Genomic DNA, 23,619 nt, shown 5'->3' with positions numbered 1-23,619 from the left:
GAGTTGACTAATTTCCTATTGTTCAGCAAAGATTTGCAGATGCTTCTCCTCCTCCTCTTCTTCCTTCTCCCCTTCCTTTCCTTCTCCTCTTTCTCTTTCTCCTTTCTCCTCCACCCTGGCCTCTTCCTCCTTCTCCTACAACCCCACTCTCTTCCAGCACTGATGACGTTACCTACTTAGGTAATGAAACATCTGCAAGCTAACAACCAAGCTCAGAGAGTACCAAGGACCCCACAGTCCTCTTCCTCCTCCATCTTCCATTCCACAAACCCCACTCTCTTCTAGCACTGATGATGTTACCTACTTAGGTAATAAAACGCCTGCAATGTCTTCCTGATACAATAAAAAGCACACAATTAGGTCCCCAAACCCTCTTTTTTTATTTCAAAGGCTGTGAATTATATTCATTCACAGCCGGTAATGAGTCCCAAATAGTTGTAAAGAGTTCTACAGGAGGCTGCCAAAATCCTTCAGAATAAGGCGGATAAGCCCCCACCTTTATCTCCCTTGAAACTCTGCCACAGACTTAATTAGCAATTAGCTTGGCAAGGCCACACGGAGCAAAGAGTCCAAACCGAGCTTCAGAAGGTAAACTGACCAGCACGAACCAAGTTGCTTCCTGCAAAGGCTCATGTGCCTTTGCTCCTCCTTCATGTCCTATGGGAGGCGCCAGTCACCTCCAAATCTTACTCCTGAGTCGTCCCTTCTGTTTTAACTGTTCTTGCCTTCTGGCAGCTCTGCGCATGCACGCATTGGGGACAGGGGGAGAATGTTCCTCTGCCTCGCTACTGTCCGATTCTGGACGCTTAGGAGGCAGCACATAACTTCCAGATGGCCCTGGCCCCCTCTCTGCCTCCGACGCAGAGCCCTCGTCCGAGCCTTCCCCAGACTCCAGGACTGGCCCATGTTCCTCCCCAACCTCCTCACTGTCCGACTCTGCTGCAAGCTCCACAGACCATCGACGGACCACAACAGGAAATAGGACGGACCAGTCCTTCTCCTAAATCATCCCCATCCATGTTTTAGAAAGGCCCACTGTTCTGACCCCCCTCGTCCCACACCAACACATTCCGAGCCAAAGATAAGTTACGGCATTTAATTAACGGGCAGACAGGTCCTTGGCAGCAAACCGGCACAGACAAGCTTGGGCAGCAATCCAGCCTGCCAAGCTCACAATAATGTCCTCCAACATTAGTTCCTGCGTTGACTTCTGCAAAAGGGGTGTGTGCACAAGCAGTCCTTTAATAGTCTGGAGAGGAGCCTAAGTACCACCAGCTGAGTGCAATTACCTCCTGTAATTGCGTAATTGTTCCTTACGCCTATTACCTCTCCGGTGCCGGGCATCCAGGAACAACTTGCTTGGCTCCTCCCCACTGCTGACGTCCGGATCACACTCCCTTGTCTCCTCCCCACTGGTCCAAGGCTCAGGCGCCTCCTAGTGGCCAACCAGCCTCTCTGCGCCCAGCTCGGAGTCGGAACCCTGTCCAGGGTCCTCCACATCCTCCAGAGCCGACTCAGAGGGCCCCTCGCTGTCAGAGTCTGGTGGCAGCTCCAACGGCTCCTGCTGGGCCACAACAGCCCACTATATTTATGAACCTTCACGAAATATATCAGCCATTTCCTTTTATGTACTGGGTAAGAGGCAAGATATTTTTAAGCTACGGTTTGCTTGCTTCAAAGACTTTTTAAATCTTAAATATAAGGAGCTGTTCTTCTGCCACCGTTGCTTCCTCCTAGCCTGTCACAATGAAAAATGAGCCCAACAACGCTACAGGCTTCTCTCCTGTAATTACATCCCATTTTAATTCAACGTACGTTATATTTATGGAGGATCAGAAACAATAACATTCAAAGCCGCCTTGCCATCTTGTCATTTTTGTCAACCTCGCGTTACCCGAATACATCCTGTCTTCATGAATATTTTAAGAAATCATCAAACGTGGCTTTTGATTTTTTTTTTTTTTTTTTTTTTTTTTTTTTTTTAGGGAGGAAAAAAATATGTTAATAAGTCAAGACAAGGATGAATAGTTAGAGCTGCCACTGAAAAGCACTGTGGGTGTTTAAACTTGCAGTTCCCTCCCTTTAAAAGAACTTATTTCAAAGGCGAGAAATAATTGATCCTCTCGGAGGAAGTCTGGAGTTAAATAAAAAAATATCAAGCAAAAACAATGCAGCGTGCTGGTAGTCCTTGACTTATGACTGGTTGTTTAACAACCGTTCGAGGTTACGATGGCTCATAAAATGACATGCTGACTCACTCCTTTGTCAGCTTGAGTCTTCGCCATCCTTGCCTCAAAGTAACAGAGTTGGAAGCAATAGCAATAGCAGTAGACTTATATACCGCTTCATAGGGCTTTCAGCCCTCTCTAAGCGGTTTACAGAGTCAGCATATTGCCCCCAACAATCCGGGTCCTCATTTTACCCACCTCGGAAGGATGGAAGGCTGAGTCAACCCTGAGCCGGTGAGATTTGAACCGCTGAACTGCTGATCTAGCAGTAGCCTGCAGTGCTGCATTTAACCACTGCGCCACCTTGGCTCTTGGAGGTCTTCTAGTCCAACCCCCTGCTTTAGCAAGAGACACTATGCCATTCCAGACAAATGATTGTCCAATCTCTTCTTAAAAATCTCCAGTGTTGGAGTACCCACAACTTCTGGAATTTTTAAAGAAATATTCCTTCCTCATGCTAAAGGTAAAGTTTCCCCCTGGACATATGTGCTAGTCGTTCCTAGCAATAGCAGTTAGACTTATATACCGCTTCATAGGGCTTTCAGCCCTCTCTAAGCGGTTTACAGAGTCAGCATATTGCCCCCAACAACAATCCGGGTCCTCATTTTACCCACCTCGGAAGGATGGAAGGCTGAGTCAACCCTGAGCCGGTGAGATTTGAACAGCCGAACTGCAGCTAACAGTCAGCTGAAGTAGCCTGCAGTGCTGCACTCTAACCACTGCGCCACCTCGGCTCTTTAGTTCCTGACTCCAGAGGGCGGTGCTCATCTCCGTTTAAAAGCCGAAGAGCCAGCGACGTCTCCGTGGTCATGTGGCCAGCATGACTAAATGCCGAAGGCGCATGGAAAGCTGTTTCTTTCCCACCAAAGGTGGTTCCTATTTTTCTACTTGCATTTTTACGTGCTTTCGAACTGTTAGGTTGGCAGAAGCTGGGACAAGTAATGGGAGCTCACTCCGTTACACGGCGCTAGGGATTCAAACCACCGAACTGCTGACCTTCTGATCGACAAGCTCAGCGTTTTAGCCCATGAGTCACTGCGTCCCTATAATAATAATATATTATTATTAATATTATTTAGTGGAAAGTTGAGATTTGCTGGAATAAAACAACATATAATTGCAATCTACGTAAATCTGCTAATTTGTTGACCTCGCATATAAGTTTCGGTTATCTGTCATCATTATTGTATGAACGGACGGACGTTGTTAAATTTACATGTTTTCACATGCTCACTGGGGATTGGTTGCCCAAACCCCAGGAAGTTTAAACTACTGTCATTGGCCGGCTGGGCTGCCGGAGCGGCTTAATTTACATGTTTTCACATGTTCACTGGGGATTGGTTGCACAAACCCCGGGAAGTTTAAACTACTGTCATTGGCCGGCTGGGCTGCCGGAGCGCCCTAATTTACATGTTTTCACATGCTCACTGGGGATTGGTTGGCCAAACCCCGGGAAGTTTAAACTACTGTCATTGGCTGGCTGGTCTGCCGGAGCGCCTTAATTTACATGTTTTCACATGCTCACCGGGGATTGGTTGGCCAAACCCCGGGAAGTTTAAACTACTGTCATTGGCCAGCTGGGCTGCCGGAGCTCCTTAAAAGGTGAGTTCCAGCGGCCCAGCCAGCAGCGCGCAGTCACTTACTCTTGCAATAAAAAGTGCTGAAACTCACTCGCGCCTCGCGCCTGCTGCTTCTCGCCGATCTGCATTGTTATTCTTCTTCGTTTTCTGTCAAAAGTAAATAGAAATACAATGCTTTCCATAAGCTGGAACAGGTTTCTATTCCTTTCTTTTTCCTCCAGAAAAAAATGGGGGGGGGGAAATACCAAAAAGAATCGAAAAACATTTACCATCTATTTTAACACACACACACAAACACACACACACACACACACACACACACACACAGATGCATATATTTGTAAAATATGTCCCGTAAGCAACACACTTATAAAACCCGTTTTAAGAATGAAACGGGTTGCTTTTAAAAGTCTGTTTTATGCCGTTGAAAAACGTCAATTTAAGGAAATAGTAATGACTTCCTTCTTAATTGTTCTATCGATTTATGGCCCCTTTATGCCACTTTCTTTAGGCAAATCTCAGAGTTCGCCCAAAAAAAAAAGCAGTACAGCACATCCAATCCGTGAAAGTTCACGATAGACGATCCATAATCAATTCGGCATCGGTAACAGCGTGAAGCAAATTAAAATAAACGGCACCTATCTACACCTCGGGAACTTAATCCTTTCTAAATCCTCAACTGCTTGCTTAAACAGCCAGATCTTCTAAATGTGTTTTTCTGATCTTAATTCTGAGGGCAAGTGATTCCTTAGGATGGACACGCTATTTAACCAACTCAGCAGTGGTGGGTTCCTACCGATTCGGATCAGTTCGACCGAACCGGTAGTGGTTTGACGGCCTGGGTCATTGGAAGTGGCAGCAACCCAGGCCTGCCACGCCCCCGAAACCGGCCACAGTTGCCGCCATCTTGTTTTTTGCTTCTGCACATGCGCAGAGCAATTTCTATTGCACTGGGCATGTGTGTATCACAGCCATGAGCAAACCTGGAGTAGCGACTGCCATAACCTACCGCTGCAACTCAGACGTACAATCATCAAACAGTAAACAACCACCTAATGAAGGAAGCACCAAGAACATTCCTGCCAACAAGTAACAGGGCAAGCCGCTGGTATATAAACAGAGAGCCAACACCGCGCTCCTTCTAGACTGAATGACGTTACCTAGTTGGGTCGTGAAATGTCTGCAAGAAAACAACCAAGCTCAGAGAGCACAAAGCATATCACCATAAACCAAGGTTCAAATCTCTCCCTGGACCTCTTGCAAGGAGTAAGGAATTCTAAGCCCAAATTTGACAAGGGAAGATTCTACTTGGGAGCAAGTGATTTTGTAGCTACTTAATGACCAAAATTATGTAGGACTTTATGCAGTGGTGGGTTGCTAATTATTTTTTTTTACTACCAGTTCGGGCGCGCTCGCGCTACGCTGCTGTGCATGCGCAAAAGCGTCCAGGCGGATGGGCGCAGCTCCCCGCCACCACTACTACCAGTTCGCCCGATATGTCACGCCCACACAGGAAGGTCCAATTAAGTTGATTTATTGCTAAACAGCCTATGCTCAGAAATCTCATCAGGGAAGAAGATGTAATTAAAAAATTACTAGATTGTGTGGAAATGGATAGGTTGACATTGACGATAAAGATGTCAACTCCTAAAGTTGTCAATAAAGACGATGCAAAATACTTTCAAACATGGGTTTTATCTTATCAGTGGTTGGATAATAGAAATAGAAATTAGAAAAGGGACAAATACTATTGCGTACGTTTTATATTTAATATATTATTATTATATGATATACTATCGTGTTAAGCAAATGTACCCAGATAATAGGCTGTTCATAAAGTATTAATATATGTTAAGGAAAATATATAAATACATTCTTTAAAAAATCTGCTCAATTAACAATTAGCACCTGCTTTGACTTTATCTAAGTCAATTATCTATGGTCCACAGGATTCAAGAGAGATTGGACTTTGTTTGTGACTATGTAGGAATTCTAACCTAATGCCTCTTTTTACTCCTCCCACAGTTTCTCCTCTTTCTCCAGTCTAGAACAGGAGGGTCAAACTCAATTTCATTGAGGGCCGCATCAGGGTTGTGTTTGGCTTTGTGGGGGGGGGCAGAGTGGGCATGTCCAGCACAACGTCACTCATGTAGGGGGCGCCTGTGGTGGCCCAAGTCCTCTGCCAGCGGGAAAGGGCGCCCAAGTTCCATTTTTGGCTGCGACGGCCTCCTGCAACCCTTTGCCAGAAAAAAATGGGCCACCCACCACCCTCCCGAGCTGTTTTCGCTGGCAGGGGATGGTCCTTCACCGTTTCCAGGCCAGATCTGAACACCCCGCAGGCCAGGTCCAGCCCCCGAGCCTTGAGTTTGACACCCCTGGTTTAGAAGCAAACTGGCAATCAGTTAATCTTCCAGGACCTGACAAGACTGGGGCCTTCTTCCTTTAGTACTCAGGCTTTGCGCCAGCTAAAGTTATGTACCCTCAAGTTCCTGTGTAGTCTTCCAGGGCAGTCCCACATCGAGTCATTTACAGTAATCCAGTCAAGGGGAGACTGGCGTGAGAAGGACCATTGCCAATACCTCTGTTTCATCGGCGAATGTCCTTTGAGGTTCAGCTTTGTCCTGTTCTACATTATCTTCACTTTCCCCCTTTTCTTCTTTCCGTAGAATCGGTGGAGAACTGTCCCAGCAACTGTTACGGAAACGGGGACTGCGTTTCTGGAACCTGCCATTGTTTCCTCGGATTTTTGGGCCCCGATTGTGGACGAGGTAGAACTTAATTTCTTTTTTTGTTAACTATCATTACTGACGTGGAAGGATGTGCTAAATAAACGCGGGAGTGTCGTTTCAGCTCTACACGAAGTTGTGTCTCAAAGACACTTAACCAGAACAGATACAGCTGGATCTTACATGCCCTACTAAGTTTTGTTACTTTTAATCTCAGTCTGGGTGGTTTGGTGCATTGTGTGAATTCAGCCAGTCTTATTATTTCTGTTGTGGGCTGTCGGCTGCCGGCCCCTTTAGCAGCTGAATCAGAGGAGGAGGAGGAGGAAGAGGAGGAGGAGGAGGAGGAGGCGTGGGAATCAGAGTCGGCATCAAGGCAACCAGAGAGCTCCGAAGGAGAAGACAGAATGGAGCTGGCAGAGAGAGAGAGAGAGAGAGACAGAGGTGGGGCCAGGGCTGTCCGTCAGACTTCAGATGAAGAATCAACAGCCCCAGGTTTGGAGGTGGCTGGTGAGGAAGAGGAGGAACAGCTGGGTCCAGTGTCTGATGCGCAGATGCACAGAAGGCAGAAGGGAGGAGAGCAGTGGAAATCTGTGGGCCGGTCCTTGGGACAGAAAAGTCATTGCTGCTAGCGAAGCCCTACCCTAATTCTGGGGATAAAAGGCAGGGGGCAGAGATGAATAGATGTGGCAGACAACTATTCACCTTCCGTCCAGCTGGACTTGTTAGCCAGCGTTGAGAGAGATCACTCCCCTCTGGCTGCTGTGGGTAACCTGGGAGACAGCCTTGAGAAAGATATGCCTGGAATGTGCTTCTGTTTGTAGCTGATTCGTCCCATCCCCATTTCCTACGGCAACTCGAGAGCAGGCCAGGGAGGCTTTGCAAGTTGACACAAAGTCAGTGAGGAAGCCAGACTCACTTAACAACCGTGTTCACTAACTTAACAGTGATTCCCACTTGACAAGTGTGGCAAGAAAGGTCGTAATAGGAGGCAAATGTCAGGCCTGCGATTATATTCCTTTTAGAATTTTGGCCTGCCACACTTTCTCTTATTTCATTATGCTGTTTCATTAGTGTAGTTGATGGGAGGGGGGAATAGACAGGAGTAGGATTGCGGAATGTATTGTTATCATTCTTTTCTAGAAGACCAAGGTCATCTTTTGTCTCCGCACTTTTACACCTGACTGGAAGCAGCTGGGTGGAGACGCCAGTGTGGAAGAAGAAGATTGGACCATGTGATGGATTGTGGGTGTGGGGACAAGATCATGAACTTTTAAGTGGGTGGAATTGTGGTGTAATTTCCAGAATTGGGATTAACACAGATGTGCTGAGAAGTCTGCTTTATTAAATTGGAACTTTAAGGATCGTTTTGCCTTGGACTCTGATTTAATTCGACATGATACTTGGAACGCTGACAGCAAAATTCATTGAATGAATGTTTCACTTAGCAACAGAAATGATGGGCTCCATTAGAGTGGTGTAATCTGCGACTACATATAATCCATCTTAAATTCCCTCCCCCTGTATCTGATCAGTGATCATGTTTCTAATGACCTTTTTTTTTTGGTGTTGCCTTCTTCCTTCTCAGCGTCTTGCCCAGTGTTGTGCAGCGGGAACGGACAATACATGAAAGGACGTTGTTTGTGTCACAGTGGATGGAAAGGAGCCGAGTGTGACGTCCCCACCAATCAGTGCGTCGACGTCTCTTGCAACAGCCACGGGACGTGCATCATGGGAACCTGCATTTGCAACCCAGGTTACAAGGGAGAGAGTTGTGAAGAAGGTAATCTCCTTTTAAGATTCTGTGGGTACTTTTCCCACCATTGGATAAGTTTCAGAATGCCTTGACGTTTGTTCAATTCATTTGCTATGGTTGGTGCTGATGGAGTTTTGGGGAGAGGCTCCCCCAAGCGGTAAGACTTACAGCAATGTTTCTCAACCTTGGCAGCTTTAAGATGGGTAGATGTCAACTCCCAGAATTCCCCAGCCAGCGCTTGGGAATTCTGGTCATCGTTTCAGGCCAAACAGAGGAACAGAAAAAGCAAATGTGAGTGAAAAAGCAATTAAAGTAGCAGCAACTTCCGACTTCCTGCAGGCTTCCCCATTGAATTTGCTGATGAGAATCTGGCAGGGAGTGTCAGAAACCTTCCTTCCTTCCTTCCTTCCTTCCTTCCTTCCTTCCTGTTGTGACTCAGCAGAAGTTTGCTGTGAGTTGAGTCGGGATGCAGGATTAACAATGCTGCTGGGGCTCGTTAGTGTCGTCTTCTGGAGATAAAAGGATGGAGGGTGCCACGCCCTGGTTGCAGAAGTCAACGTTCGCCGTTCGTTCGTGGTTCATGGTTCATCGGTCGTGGTTTGTTTGTGAGAGGCACTTGGAGAAGTGCTTTGCTTTCTTTCTGTACACCTGGTTTTGCCGTAGGAGATCTTTGTTTTGCATTCTGTTATCTTCTTGCCAGAGACTTTATTTATGTTTATTTTGGGCTCGCAGCCAGCGGGAGCCAGGACTGATAAAGTTATTTCCTTTTAAGTCTGTCTGACTGTCGTCTGTTAACAAGCGAAGAAAGGGGGGGGGGGTCAAACACTTCCTTCCTTCCTTTTTGTCCTGTATTCCTATCCTATCCTATCCTGTATATCTATTCTCTTCTGTCCTGTCCTGTATATCTCTTCTCTTCTCTTCTCTTCTCTTCTCTTCTCTCTTCTCTTCTGTCCTATCCTGTCCTGTATATCTCTTCTCTTCTCTTCTCTTCTCTTCTCTCTTCTCTTCTGTCCTATCCTGTCCTGTATATCTCTTCTCTTCTGTCCTGTCCTGTATTTCTCTTCTCTCCTGTCCTGTGTATCTGTTCTCTTCTCTTCTCTTTCCATATTCTATTCTATTTTCTATTCTATTCCATTTTCTATTCTATTTTATTATACTCTACTCTATTCTACACTACACTTTCTCTTTGTCTTTTTCTTTTCCTTTTCCTTTTTCTTCTTTTCCTTTCTTAGCTGAAGATGCCAGAGGCCATCCGGTGGTTTTATGCTGCCCCGCCATGTTGTTGTGATGCCTTCCTTTTGCACCACCTCTGGCTGTGTAGCGTTGCTCCTGAAACAGCTGGCAACACCCCCCCAACCCCTCCCCCGCAACCGCCTTTTCCCTCTTCATCAAAATTATGGATGCCCCAATTACTTCAGTCCCTATTGTAACCAGCATTAGACGTAATCGATGGACTTAAGTGTGTCTAACCTTGTGTGGGATAGCAGCATTTTTCATTTATTTTGTTTTTAAGGGCGTCCCAGGAGAAAGGACGCACACATCAATCCTGCCGGCGTACACTCACCAAAGTTGCGCAAACCCCCAATATCGAGAGACTTAAGTAGATTAGATATGGATATGAATAATCAATCAATTCCTTCTCGGCCAGAAGCTTCTGCCAAATAGAAGCTTTTAATACAGTCTGAAATAGCTCCATCTCCATCCGTCCATCTGCCATTATTTCTACTTTAGGATAAACCATTTTCCTCCCTTAAGGTTATCTGAAAGCGTTTTTTTTTTCTCCCTGCACTTGAATAGCACAGAGTTCCTTGCTGTAGCAGTAACAATAGGATTTATATACCGCTTCACAGTGCTTTTATAGCCCTCTCTAAGCGGTTTACAGAGTCAGCATATTGCCCCCAACAACAATCCGGGTCCTCATTTCACCCACCTCGGAAGGATGGAAGGCTGAGTCAACCCTGAGCTGGTGAGATTTGAACAGCCGAACTGCAGAACTGCAGTCAGCTGAAGTAGCCTGCAGTGCTGTATTTAACCACTGCGCCACCTCGGCTCTTTTACCTTGAGCCAGTCAGGATTGAATTTCTGACAGTGGGCAGAGTTAACCTGCAATACTGAATTCTAACTACTGTGCCACCAGGGCTCCCTTCCTTCCTTCCTTCCTTCCTTCCTTCCTTCCTTCCTTCCTTCCTTCCTCTCTCCCTCCCTCCCTCCCTCCCTCCCTCCTTCCTAATAGTACTTAGACTTATATACTGCTTCACAGTGCTTTTATAGCCCCCTCTAAACTCTTTACAGAGTCGGCCTCTTGCCCCCAGCAATGTGGGTCCTCATTTGACCCACCTCGGATGGATGGGAGACTGAGTCAACTGCCTTGAGTTAATCAGGATCGAACTTCTGGCAGTGGGCAGAGTTAACCTGCAATACTGAATTCTAACTACTGTGCCACCAGAGCTCCCTTCCTTCCTTCCTTCCTTTCCTCCCTCCCTCCCTCCCTCCCTCCCTCCTGCACCCCCCCTCCCTTTGCAATAGCACTTATATACCGCTTCACAGTGCTTTTATAGCCCTCTCTAAGCAGTTTACAGAGTCAGCCTCTTGCCCCCAACAATGTGGGTCCTCATTTTACCCACCTCAGAAGGACGGAAGGCTGAGTCGACCTTGAGCCTGGGGAGATTCGAACTGCCAAATTTCAGGCAGTCGGCAGGCAGCAGAAGCAGCCTGCAGTACTGCACTCTAACCACTGCGCCACTGCGGCTCATAAACACAATATGTAAAAATAAAAGCCATGGAATAGGTGTAAGGGAAGGATCCTAGGTGTTCTTCGAGCTTGGTGGTTTTCTTGCAGGCATCTCATGACTAGCGATGATCCTAGGAGCACTGATGATGTTACCTAGTTGAGTAATGAAACGTCTACAGGAAAACAATCAAAGTCAGGGAACACCAAGGACCCCACAGTCGTTGTCTTCCTCCTGCTGCTGCTGCTGCTGCTCCTCCTTCTCCTCCTCCTGCTCCTCCTCTTCCTCTTCCTCTCTGCAACTCCCACCCTCTTCCAGCACTGAAGATGTTACCCAGTTGGGTAATAAAATGTCTTCAACAAAGCCACCATGCTCAGAGAGCACTAAGCTCCCTTGATCTATAAATACAATAGCAATAGCAATAGCAGTAGACTTATATACCGCTTCATAGGCCTTACAGGCCTCTCTAAGCGGTTTACAGAGAGTCAGCATATTGCCCCCAACAATCTGGGTCCTCATTTTACCCACCTCGGAAGGATGGAAGGCTGAGTCAACCCTGAGCCGGTGAGATTTGAACCGCTGACCTGCTGATCTAGCAGTAGCCTGCAGTGCTGCATTTAACCACTGCGCCACCTTGGCTCATACAGGTAGTCCTCAACACTAAATGGACAGTTGTAAATCAAGGACTACCTGCATTCTCTAAAATTCAAGGTTGGACTCTATTTACGGACGTCGTTTCTCAACCCCATTTCTTAAGGATTGACAGCGTTTTCTGCTGCTTCATCTGTCATTAGCTTTTTTTTTTAAAGGCACTTACGACGCTGAACTTAATTACGATTCTTTCCTGGTTTTGCTGTAATTTTATTTACATGTCTTATTTCTCGACCGCTTGCTAAGTCTCTTGAGGCAATACAAGCCGAGTCGAGAGCTTTAAATAAATAGAAACTCGACGTTAGTTGGCCCGCAGCCCAAATTTTATTTTTTTTAAAAGCAGGAAAAAGAAGTAAAGCGAAGCTTTTCCACGCAACTTGTTGACTGAAGTATCTTTCCCTCTGCGCTTGAATCTTTTACACCAGGTGTAAGAGCTGTTCCCCTAAGAGGAAATTAGTGCTGAAAGAGTGCATAAAGGCTGCTACACGGAACATTTATTCAACTCAGTTCCTCTCTAAATCCTTCCGTAATGTTGATTTCCAATATTTTACAAACCTTAGGGTTTTTCCTTTGGAGGAGGGTACAGATAATAAAGATCCCATCTCTTTATTAATATAGTATGTTTCCAGTTTTATGGGGCACCCTCTATTTATTTCCTGCAATGTTAAGTTTAAAAAAAGATTAATCCCATTGTGAGTTTTCTCCTGCCTTGGCTCGTATTTGTAAAAATAAAAAAAAACCTGAATAAGCCACAGGTCTCCTTCTTGAAAATTTTAAAGCAGTGTCTTCTAGTGAGCCCAGTGAGCAGTGGTTAAATGCAGCACTGCAGGCTACTTCAGCTGACTGCAGCTCTGCAGTTCGGCGGTTCAAATCTCACCGGCTCAGGGTTGACTCAGCCTTCCATCCTTCCGAGGTGGGTAAAATGAGGACCCAGACTGTGGGGGCAATATGCTGACTCTGTAAACCGCTTAGAGAGGGCTGAAAGCCCTATGAAGCGGTATATAAGTCTAATTGCTATTGCTATTGCTTTGCACCCAAACTCCATCTTAATAACCAGCCAGTCAACAACTAAAGAGCCACACACAATAGGCACTGTGTAAGTAGCACACACAGAACAACGCAGAACACACACTCTGGTGAGTGAGAAGCTCGGCACGAGACCAAAGACTCGGAAGACCAAAACCTGTGTCCGACCCAGATTAGATCCTGCAACATTATCCCGGGACAAGTATATCCACCTGCATTGGCAAAAGTCTTAAAGTTACCAAGGTTGGAGGCCCCTGGTTAGATCCAGAGGCGGTTGTCAGGGTTCCAAAGAGCATCCAAAATTAAATCAGAGTCCAAGGCAAAGTATTCCTCAATGTTCCAATTGATTAAGAGAGACATGTTGGCACATCTGGGGAAACCCGAATCTGAAAGCTTCCTGGTTTTCCCCACCCCAGTTGAAAGTTCAAGATCTTGCCCCTCACCCCTACAAGTCCATCCCATGGTCCAATCTTTCATTGCCATGCTGGCAGTTCCACCCATCCAGTTCCGGTCAAGTGCAGAGGTGCAGAGACAAAGGATGACCTTGACTTTCTAGAAAGAATGTTGTTATGGCTACATCGCATCTAACTCCATACAAACCCCCTCCAATTTTCCCACAATCATAGAATAATAGAAAGTGTGGCAGGCCAAAGTTCCAAAAGAAAATATGGCTGCAGACTTGACAGTGGTATTCAGCCAGTTCAGACCGGTTCACCCGAAGTGGTAGGGCAAATCGCGGGTGGGCCTGCCCATCTGCCCCAACTCTATGCCGTCATATTTAGGTGTGTTTTTTGAGGCCGGGCGCATGCGTGAAAGGCATGAGTGCAAGCAAAAGTGCATGCACAGAAGGCTGGGTGCGTCTGGGGTGAACCAGTGGTAACAAAATGTGAAACCCACCGCTGGGTAGATCATAGTTTTGGACAAGCGCTGAAACCTGGTTCCCCTTTTTGCCCGCCTGCAAATAACAAGCCATTATTTTGCACTCTCTTTGCGATAAAGACAAATTTATATAGGTCCAATTCCATTCTGTACTTCAGGGCCTACTTAAATTATTATTTGATTTGGCATACATTGTCTGAATAATCTGAATTTTGTAATCTATCCTCCTCCTCCTCCTCCTCCTCCTCCTCCTTCTTCTTTTTCTTCTTCTTTTCTGTCTGTCTGTCTGTCTGTGTGTGTGTGTGCGTGCGTGTGTGTGTGTGTGTGTGTGTGTGTTCCAGCATAATTCTGGAATGCCTCAAGCAATTTCAACCAAGCTTGGTACACAGATGACTTACTCTCTGGAAACAAATAACTGTCGGGGTAAGACGCCTCTAACACCCCTCAGGGTGTGTGTTCTGTTAAGATACAGCCTGTTGTGTCTTAAAATGGCTTCTACTATACAGCACAGTGGAGTCGCCATGGTAACGGCTTCACAGTACTCCACAAGGGGGCTCCCTCTGGTAAGGAGGGGGAGGGAATCCAACAATAGAAATTACATTTGTTCCGGACATTTGTGAATGTCTACTACAGGATAGGGGTAAAGAAATCCCTGGGCATCAGCGGGTTAACAGCTCGTAAAGAATAAAAGCTTGCTGTGCCCACTCTCACCTCAGTTTTAGGAAGTTTAGTCATGTTCCTCCTGATTTGTCTTCCCCCCCCCCCCCCCCCGAAATTAAAAATGTTTTGTTCCTGAGATCCTTTTCCATGGGTTTTTACCCGTTTTTGGAGGTCTCTGTGATGCTGGAAATTTAGAGCCCCCGTTCCTGGGTGATTCTTCAACGCCATTCCCACAATGAATAAAAGCCACAAGGAGTTTTAGGAGCCCCCATTCACTTTAGTTGGCTTGGCACTCATATATTCCCAGTGGATTGTGCCAACGGTTGTAGCTTCTGCTGTTCTCCCATTCATGGAAAGAACTCCAAAAACTGGGCTGAGCCACGAAGCTGGCTGAGCAGTGGGATTTTGAAGTGTATTATTCTCTTTGAAGAAAAATGGGGAGAGGGAGTTAGAACCACAGAGAGTGGGAGGGAGGGAGAGATGGAAGTATTTGCAACAAAGAGAAGGAGGAAGGGGGAGGGAGGAAAGAAGGAAGGGAAAAAAGGAAAGCAAAAAAAGAGCAAAGCAGAAATTAGGAAGGAAAAAAGAAGGAATGGGAAGGAAAGAAAAGAAAAGAAAGGAAGAGGAAAGAAGGAAGGTAGGGGAAGGAAGGAAAGAGCAAGAAATGGAAAGAAAGAAGGAAAGAGAAAAAGAGCAAAGAAGACATTAGGAAAGAAAAAGGAATGGGAAGAAAGGAAGAAAAGGAGAAGGAAGAAAGGAAGAGGATAAAAAGAAAGAAGTAGAAGAAAGAAGGAAAGAGCAAGAAATGGAAAGAAAGAAAGAAAGAAGGAAGGAAAGAAAAAGAGCAAAAAGAAGTTAGGAAAGGAAAAGAAGCAATGGGAAGAAAGGAAGGAAAAGAGAAGGAAGAAAGGAAGAGGATAGAAAGAAGTAAGGTAGTGGAAGGAAGGAAAGACAGGGAAGGAAAGATGGAAAGAATAAAAGAAACAAGGAAAGGAAGAGGAATGAAAAAGAGTCAAGCAGGAAGGAACAGGAAGGAAGGAAAGAAAGAAGGAAAACAGAGGGAAGGAAGGAAAAAGGAAAGAAGTAGGAAGTTAGGGAAGAAAAAGGAATGGGAAGAAAGGAAGGAAGGAAGAGGAAAGAAAAAAGGAAGGCAGGGGAAGGAAGGAAAGAGAAAGAAAGAGAAAGAAAGAAGGAAGGAATAAAGGAAACAAGGGGAAGGAAGGAAAGAAAAAGAAGGAAAGGAAGGAAAGAAAATGGAACAAGAGAGAAGGAAGGAAGGCGGGGAAAAGGAAGGGAAAAAAGAGATAGTAGATGGATGGAGGGAGGTAGACAGACAGATAGATAGATAGATAGATGAGACATATAAAGATATAGAGGATAGATAGATAGATAGATAGATAGATAGATAGATAGATAGATAGATAGATAGATAGATGGATGAGACATATAAAGATATAGAGGATAGATAGATGGATGGATGGATGATAGATAGATAGATAGATAGATAGATAGATAGATAGATAGATAGATAGATAGATAGATGATAGGACATAAAGATATAGAGGATAGATAGATAGATAGAGAGAGAGAGAGATGGATGGATGAGACATATAAAGATATAGAGGAGAGAGAGAGAGAGAGAGAGATGAGACAAAGATATAGAGGAGAGATAGAGAGATAGAGAGATGAGACATATAAAGATATAGAGGAGAGAGAGAGAGAGATGAGACAAAGATATAGAGGATAGATAGATAGATAGATAGATAGATAGATAGATAGATAGATAGATAGATAGATAGATAGATAGGACATAAAGATATAGAGGATAGAGAGATAGAGAGAGAGAGAGATGGATGGATGAGACATATAAAGATATAGAGGAGAGAGAGAGAGAGAGAGAGATGAGACAAAGAGATAGAGGAGAGATAGAGAGAGAGATGAGACATATAAAGATATAGAGGAGAGAGAGAGATGAGACAAAGATATAGAGGATAGATAGATAGATAGATAGATAGATAGATAGATAGATAGATAGATAGATAGATAGATAGATAGGACATAAAGATATAGAGGATAGAGAGATAGAGAGAGAGAGAGATGGATGGATGAGACATATAAAGATATAGAGGAGAGAGAGAGAGAGAGAGAGAGATGAGACAAAGATATAGAGGAGAGATAGAGAGAGAGATGAGACATATAAAGATATAGAGGAGAGAGAGAGAGAGATGAGACAAAGATATAGAGGATAGATAGATAGATAGATAGATAGATAGATAGATAGATAGATAGATAGATAGATAGATAGATAGATAGATAGATCAGTCGATCTCAGAACCTTTGCCACAGTTCGGAGCGTCTAAGCAAGGGCAAGATTAAAGCCGCCATTGTGCCGGCCGTCTCCTGAAAAGGCTCGTTTGGACATGAAAAATGGCCCGGGCTTTATGATGAATGGCGTGTCCTAACCTGCACACGCCTCCCTCTCCTCCGGGTTAACGCTGAGCTAGCAGAGCGTTCTGCCTGCTGTGATGGAGACCCCCTTACAACTGCCTTCCCCCCCTCCCTCCGTGGGCCTTCTTCGGCGGGAGTGATTAATCGCCTCGCGGTAGCCCCTTGTCACTTATCCCGCAATCTTTGTTCTCCACGACTGAACCATCTGCTAAGCACTTTGGGGAGCCGCAGTTCGCTTCCAACTCTTTTTCCCTGTTTGCTCCTTGACGTGGGGAGGGGAGGGGAGGGGAAGGAAAGGGGGTGGAAGCCGCTGGGCCTCTAAATAGTTGCCCCCCCCCCCGCCCCGGTTCACACATTCATAGCGCCAGTGATTGATAAAGCCAGCTTCCTTGCCTGGCGGATGGTCCTAAGAGAAGAGTTGGCACATTAATTTGCAGATTAACAGAGATGGAAGGGACCTTGGAGGTCATCTAGTCCATTCCCCACCCAAGCAGGGGACCCTACACCATTTCTGACAAACGGAAGTCCAATCCATTCTTGACTGATTCTATTCTATTCTTCCTTCCTTCCTGTTACTCTCACTCCTCCCTTTCCTTCCTTCAATTTACTCTCACTCTTCCCCTTCCTTCCTTCCTTCCTTCCTTCCTTCCTTCCTTCCTTCCTTCCTTCCTTCCTCCTTTCCTTCCTTCCTTATACCTTATGATTCTTGATGAATGTATCTTGTCTTTTTATGTACACTGAGAGGATATGCACCAGAGACAAATTCCTTGTGTGTCTAATCACATTTGGCCAATAAAGAATTCTATCCTTCCTTCCTTCCTTCCTTCCTTCCTTCCTTCCTTCCTTCCTTCCTTCCTTCCTTCCTTCCTTCTTTCCTTCCTTATAACTTATGATTCTTGATGAATGTATCTTGTCTTTTTATGTACACTAAGAGCATATGCACCAAAGACAAATTCCTTGTGTGTCTAATCACATTTGGCCAATAAAGAATTCTATCCTTCCTTCCTTCCTTCCTTCCTTCCTTCCTTCCTTCCTTCCTTCCTTCCTTCCTTCCTTCCTTCCTTCCTTCTTTCCTTCCTTATAACTTATGATTCTTGATGAATGTATCTTGTCTTTTTATGTACACTAAGAGCATATGCACCAAAGACAAATTCCTTGTGTGTCTAATCACATTTGGCCAATAAAGAATTCTATCCTTCCTTCCTTCCTTCCTTCCTTCCTTCCTTCCTTCCTTCCTTCCTTCCTTCCTTCCTTCTTTCCTTCCTTATAACTTATGATTCTTGATGAATGTACCTTGTCTTTTTATGTACACTAAGAGCATATGCACCAAAGACAAATTCCTTGTGTCTCCAATCACACTTGGCCAATAAAGAATTCTATTCTATTCTATTCTTCCTTCCTTCCTTCCTTCCTTCCTTCCTTCCTTCCTTCCTTCCTTCCTTCCTTCCTTCCTTCCTTCCTTCCTTCTTTTCCTTTCTCTTCTTGTAAACCTCCAGTGATGAAGCTCCCACAACGTCCAACTTCTGTTCCATGGGTGGATTGTTCTCATTGTCAGGAAATTTCTCCTTATTTCCAGGTTGAATCTCTCCTTGCTCAGCTTCCATCCATGATTCCGTTTCTGGCCTTCAGGTGCTTTGGAGAATAGCTTGACCCCCTTCCTCTCTGTGGCAGCCCCTCAAATATTGGAAGGTTGCTCTCCTGTCTCCCCTGGTCCTTCTCTTCCCTAGACCAGCCATGCCCAGTTCCTGCAACCGTTCTTCGTATGTTTGAGCCTCCAGTCTCCTCATCATCCTGGTTGCTCTTCTCTGCACTCTTTCTAGAGTCTCCACATCTTTTTTCATAGTGTGGTGGCCAAAACTGGATGCAGTAATGATATGCTTGAACAGCCCATCTGCAGAAGGACAGCATTAGCAATAGCCCTTAGACTTATATACCGCTTCACGGTGCTTTACAGCCCTCTCTGAGTAGTTTAGAGAGTCAGCATGTTGCCCCCCCCCCCCAAACCATCTGGATTCTTCCAACCTCGAAAAGATAGAAGGCTGAGTTAACTTTGAGGCGGTCAGGATCGAACTCCTGGCAATGAGCTGAATTTGCTTGCAGTTCTGCATTCTAACCATTATGAGTCATGGGGGCGCAGTGCTTAGAGTACAGTACTGCAGGCTACTTCTGCTGACTGCCGGCTGACTGCAATTTGGCAGTTCGAATCTCCCCAGGTTCAAGGTCGACTCAGCCTTCCGTCCTTCCGAGGTGGATAAAATGAGGACCCAGATTGTTGGGGGCAAGAGGCTAACTCCAAACCACTCAGAGAGGGCTGGAAAGCATTGTAAAGTGGTATATAAGTTTAAGTGCTATGGCTGTGCCACCCCAGCTTGTTCCTTCCTTCCTCCCTCCCTCTTCCTTTTCCTTTCCTTTCTTTTCGCTTCATCCTTTCCTTTCTTTCAATGGGGAAACCAGATTCACTTAACAACGGTGTCATTAATTTAAGAATTGCAGTGATTCACTTAACAAATGTGGTGAGAAAATTCATAAAATGGAGCAAACTCACTTAAGGAATTTCTCACTTAACAACAGAAATGTTGGGTTCAATTGTGGTCATAAGTTGAGGTTTACCTTTATTTAGTACCCTAGTATGATTTGTATTGGTTGCTTATTTAGTATCCCCTGACTGTCGCTGAGGGTTGTTCCTTATGGTTTATGATGAATGCATTTATGATTATAATCATGATTTATCACTTGTTGCTTGCAGGCACATTGAGAGCTTATGCACTGGAGACAAATTCCTTGTGTGCCCAATCAAACTTGGCCAATAAAGAGTTCTGTTCTGTTCTGTTCTGTTCTACTCTACTCTACTCTACTCTACTCTACTCTACTCCACTCCACTCCACTCCACTCCACTCCACTCCACTCCACTCCACTCCACTCCACTCCACTCCACTCCACTCTATTCTCTATTCTCTATTCTCTATTCTAAACTTCAGAGACTTGTATGTACAGAGAACTTATGCACCAGAAACAAATTCCTTGTGTGTCCAATCACACTTGACCAATAAAGAATTCTATTCTATTCTATTTTATTCTATTCTATTTTATTCTATTCTACTCTACTCTACTTTATTCTATATTCCTATTCTACTGTACTCTACTCTACATTCCTATTCTAGTCTACTCTACTCTATATTCCTATTACTATATTCTATTCTATTCCTATTCCTATTTTATTCTATTCTACTCTATTCTACTCTACTTTATTCTATATTCTTATTCTACTCTACTATATATTCCTATTCCTATATTCTATTCTATTCCTATTTACTCTACTCTACTCTATTCTATTCTACTCTATTCTATATTCCCATTCCTATTCTACTCTACTCTACTCTTCCGCTTCCTACTCTACTCTACTCTACTCTACTCTACTCTACTCTACTCTACTCTACTCTACTCTACTCTTCCTATTCTTATTCTTATTCCTATTTCTACTCCACTCTACTCCACTCCACTCTACCCTATTCTATTTTCTATTCTAAATTACAGAAACATCTATGTACACTGAGAGCTAATGCACCAGAGACAAATTCCTTGTGTGTCCAATCACACTTGGTCAATAAATAATTCTATTCTACTCTACTCTACTCTACTCTACTCTACTCTACTCTACTTTATTCTATATTCCTATTCTACTGTACTGTACTCTACATTCCTATTCTACTCTACTCTACTCTATATTCCTATTCCTATATTCTATTCCTATTCCTATTTTATTCTATTTTACTCTACTCTACTTTATTCTATATTCCTATTCTACTCTATATTCCTATTCCTATATTCTATTCTATTCATATTTACTCTATACTCTATTCTATCCTACTCTATTCTATATTCCCATTTCTATTCTACTCTACTCTACACTACTCTTCCTATTCCTACTCTACTCTACTTCTATGTACACTGAGAGCTAATGCACCGGAGACAAATTCCTTGTGTGTCTAATCACACTTGGTCAATAAAGAGTTCTGTTCTGTTCTGTTCTACTCTACTCTACTCTACTCTACTCTACTCTACTCTACTCTACTCTACTCTACTCTACTCTACTCTACTCCACTCCACTCCACTCCACTCCACTCCACTCCACTCTACTATTCCTATTCCTATTCCTATTCCTATTCCTATTCTACTCTACTCTACTATTCCTACTCTACTCTACTCTACTTCTATGTACACTGAGAGCTAATGCACCAGAGACAAATTCCTTGTGTGTCCAATCACACTTGGTCAATAAAGAGTTCTGTTCTGTTCTACTCTACTCTACTCTACTCTACTCTACTCTACTCTACTCTACTCTACTCTACTCTACTCCACTCCACTCCACTCCACTCCACTCCACTCCACTCCACTCCACTATTCCTATTCCTATTCCTATTCCTATTCTACTCTACTCTACTATTCCTACTCTACTCTACTCTACTTCTATGTACACTGAGAGCTAATGCACCAGAGACAAATTCCTTGTGTGTCCAATCACATTTGGTCAATAAAGAATTCTATTTTATTCCTATTCCTATTCTACTCTACTCTACTCTACTCTTCCCATTCTACTCTACTCTACTCTTCCTATTCCTACTCTACTCTGCTTCTATGTACACTGAGAGCTAATGCACCAGAGACAAATTCCTTGCGTGCCCAATCACACTTGGTCAATAAAGAATTTATTCTATTCCTATTCCTATTCTACTCTACTCTTCCCATTCTCCTCTACTCTACTCTACTCTTCCTATTCCTACTCTACTCTGCTTCTATGTACACTGAGAGCTAATGCACCAGAGATAAATTCCTTGCGTGCCCATTCACACTTGGCCAATAAAGAATTCTAATTCACGTTTCCACATTTTTCTCTTCCTTGCTTTGCAGTGGACTGCATGGATCCCACCTGCTCAGCGCGCGGCGTCTGTGTGAGAGGAGAATGCCACTGCTCCGTGGGCTGGGGAGGGGCCAACTGTGAGACCCCGAGAGCCACTTGTCTGGATCAGTGTTCGGGCCACGGAACCTTTCTGTCCGAAACTGGTCTCTGCAACTGTGATCCTAACTGGACTGGGCACGACTGTTCCACAGGTAATATAGCACCTACGAATGTACTTTCGGAGAACTTTTGCATGCCCGCTCTGGTTGTAGAATGACAGGCTGCAATCTTGTAGATCTCCCTGTTCCTGAGAAGCAGGTCTGTTCATGCTTGGGATGAAACGGATATGAATTGCAAGTGGCTGTTTTGTTATCTTTGCCAAGGACAAGATATGCGGGGAGTTGATAAGTAGGAGCCCTGATGGCGCAGTGGTTGCGGGCAAACTCTGCCCACTGCCAGGAATTCGCTCCTGATCAGCTCAAGGTTGACTCATTAACTGTTCTGACCCAGCCTTAACAGAAACAAGAAACTGACTCCTTGTCACGAAAAAAAACCCTCTTTATTTATCTCCTGTGAATTAATGGCATTCACACACCGAAAAGTCCAGGCAATATTCTATTAAAGAGTTAACTGCAGTAACAGACCTTATCAGTTCCTTGGGATAATTGCCAAGTAGAGGCATGAAACACAATGAGCAAAACCTTCAGAAATGCGAACTGTTGTCTCCTACGACCACCACGCCCCTTTCCTTCTATTTATTCCCCAGCCAGGGAGGAGGGTCGGTCATTCAGCATCCATGTGTGTCTTGCTTCCCGAGTTGATTCCTTGTCCTCCGTTGTTCTCCTCTCCTAACTGCTCTGCATATTCGTGCATCTGGAACAGGCTCCAGCTGTTCTTCCTCCTCACTCATGGCAGCCTCCAAAGGCAGCTCCCTCTCCGGTGGCTGGGAAATGTCGGGCGGGCCTTGTTCTATCTCTGCGTCCGACGCTGAGCATCCGTCAGAGCCTTCTCCAGAATCCAGAGCTGGCTCAAGTTCCTCCCCAACCTCCTCCTTGTCTGAGTTGGCCACCAACTCCGCTGGCAGCTGGCAGGCCACAACACTAACCCTTCTGGAGGACAGAAGGAAAACGGGGGAGGGACATGAATGAAACTTGTAAACATAGAAAGGGTGTAGATAGGGTTCCAGAAGGCAGTATTTTCAATATGAAGCCAAAAATCAAGAAGATGAGGCCATAACCTCAAACCGACAGGAAGGAATGTCAGAAAATATTCCTTCACAGAAAGAAAAGGTGGACAATTGGAACCACTTTCCAACAGAGGCATTGGATCAGTCATCAGTACAAGGAGTCCTCAACTTACAACTTTCTGTTTAGTGGCCATTCAGTTACGGTGGCACAGAAAGAAGCGCCTTATGGCCATTTTTCACGCCACTGTTGTAGCATCCCCAGGATCACGTGATCAGAATTTGGCAGTGGGTTCCTGATTTATGACGGTTCCAGCCATCATCTCCCTTTGCGACCTTCCGACAAGCAAAGTCAACGGAGAAGGCGGATTCACTTAACAACCAGGTTACTAACTGATCAACTGCTGTGATTCACTTAACAACCGTGTTAAGAAAGGTTGTAAACTGAGAGCAAAACTCACTTAAGAACTATCTAGCTTAGCAACAGAAATTGGTTGCTTGGGATAAACACACGTCCGTCATCCAACAAAAATTAAGACAATAAAATAAAAACTCAAAGGGAAGACTCAATAGGGCACTAGGTCTTTTCTTTCTGCCACCTTTTATTGTGGCCTTTCGGCCGCCAGTCTCCCCCCCCCCAGTAGCAATAGCAACAGCAGTTAGACTTATATACCGCTTCATAGGGCTTTCAGCCCTCTCTAAGCGGTTTACAGAGTCAGCATATCTCCCCCAACAGTCTGGGTCCTCATTTCACCCACCTCGGAAGGATGGAAGGCTGAGTCAACCTTGAGAGGGTGAGATTTGAACCGCTGAACTGCAGATAGCAGTCAGCTGAAGGGGCCTGCAGTACTGCACCCTA

The 23,619-nt window shown here is 44.8% G+C and overlaps 1 protein-coding gene across 1 annotated transcript in view; it reads left to right on the top strand.

Moving 5' to 3' along the window:
* The window catches only part of TENM4 (teneurin transmembrane protein 4), a 164,687-nt gene that overhangs the window by 46,084 nt on the left and 94,984 nt on the right, over positions 1 to 23,619 (top strand). The window contains 3 exon segments of the mRNA XM_087722028.1: positions 6,475 to 6,576; positions 8,120 to 8,314; positions 21,589 to 21,789. Of these exon segments, the coding sequence (XP_087578154.1) occupies positions 6,475 to 6,576; positions 8,120 to 8,314; positions 21,589 to 21,789 (498 nt within the window).

This window comes from Thamnophis sirtalis, unplaced genomic scaffold (genome assembly GCF_051295495.1).
Source record: "Thamnophis sirtalis isolate CommonGarterSnake01/CBP01778 unplaced genomic scaffold, rThaSir2_p1.2 scaffold_8, whole genome shotgun sequence".
Taxonomy (NCBI): domain Eukaryota; kingdom Metazoa; phylum Chordata; class Lepidosauria; order Squamata; family Natricidae; genus Thamnophis; species Thamnophis sirtalis.
This window is presented reverse-complemented; position numbering and strand designations above follow the sequence as displayed.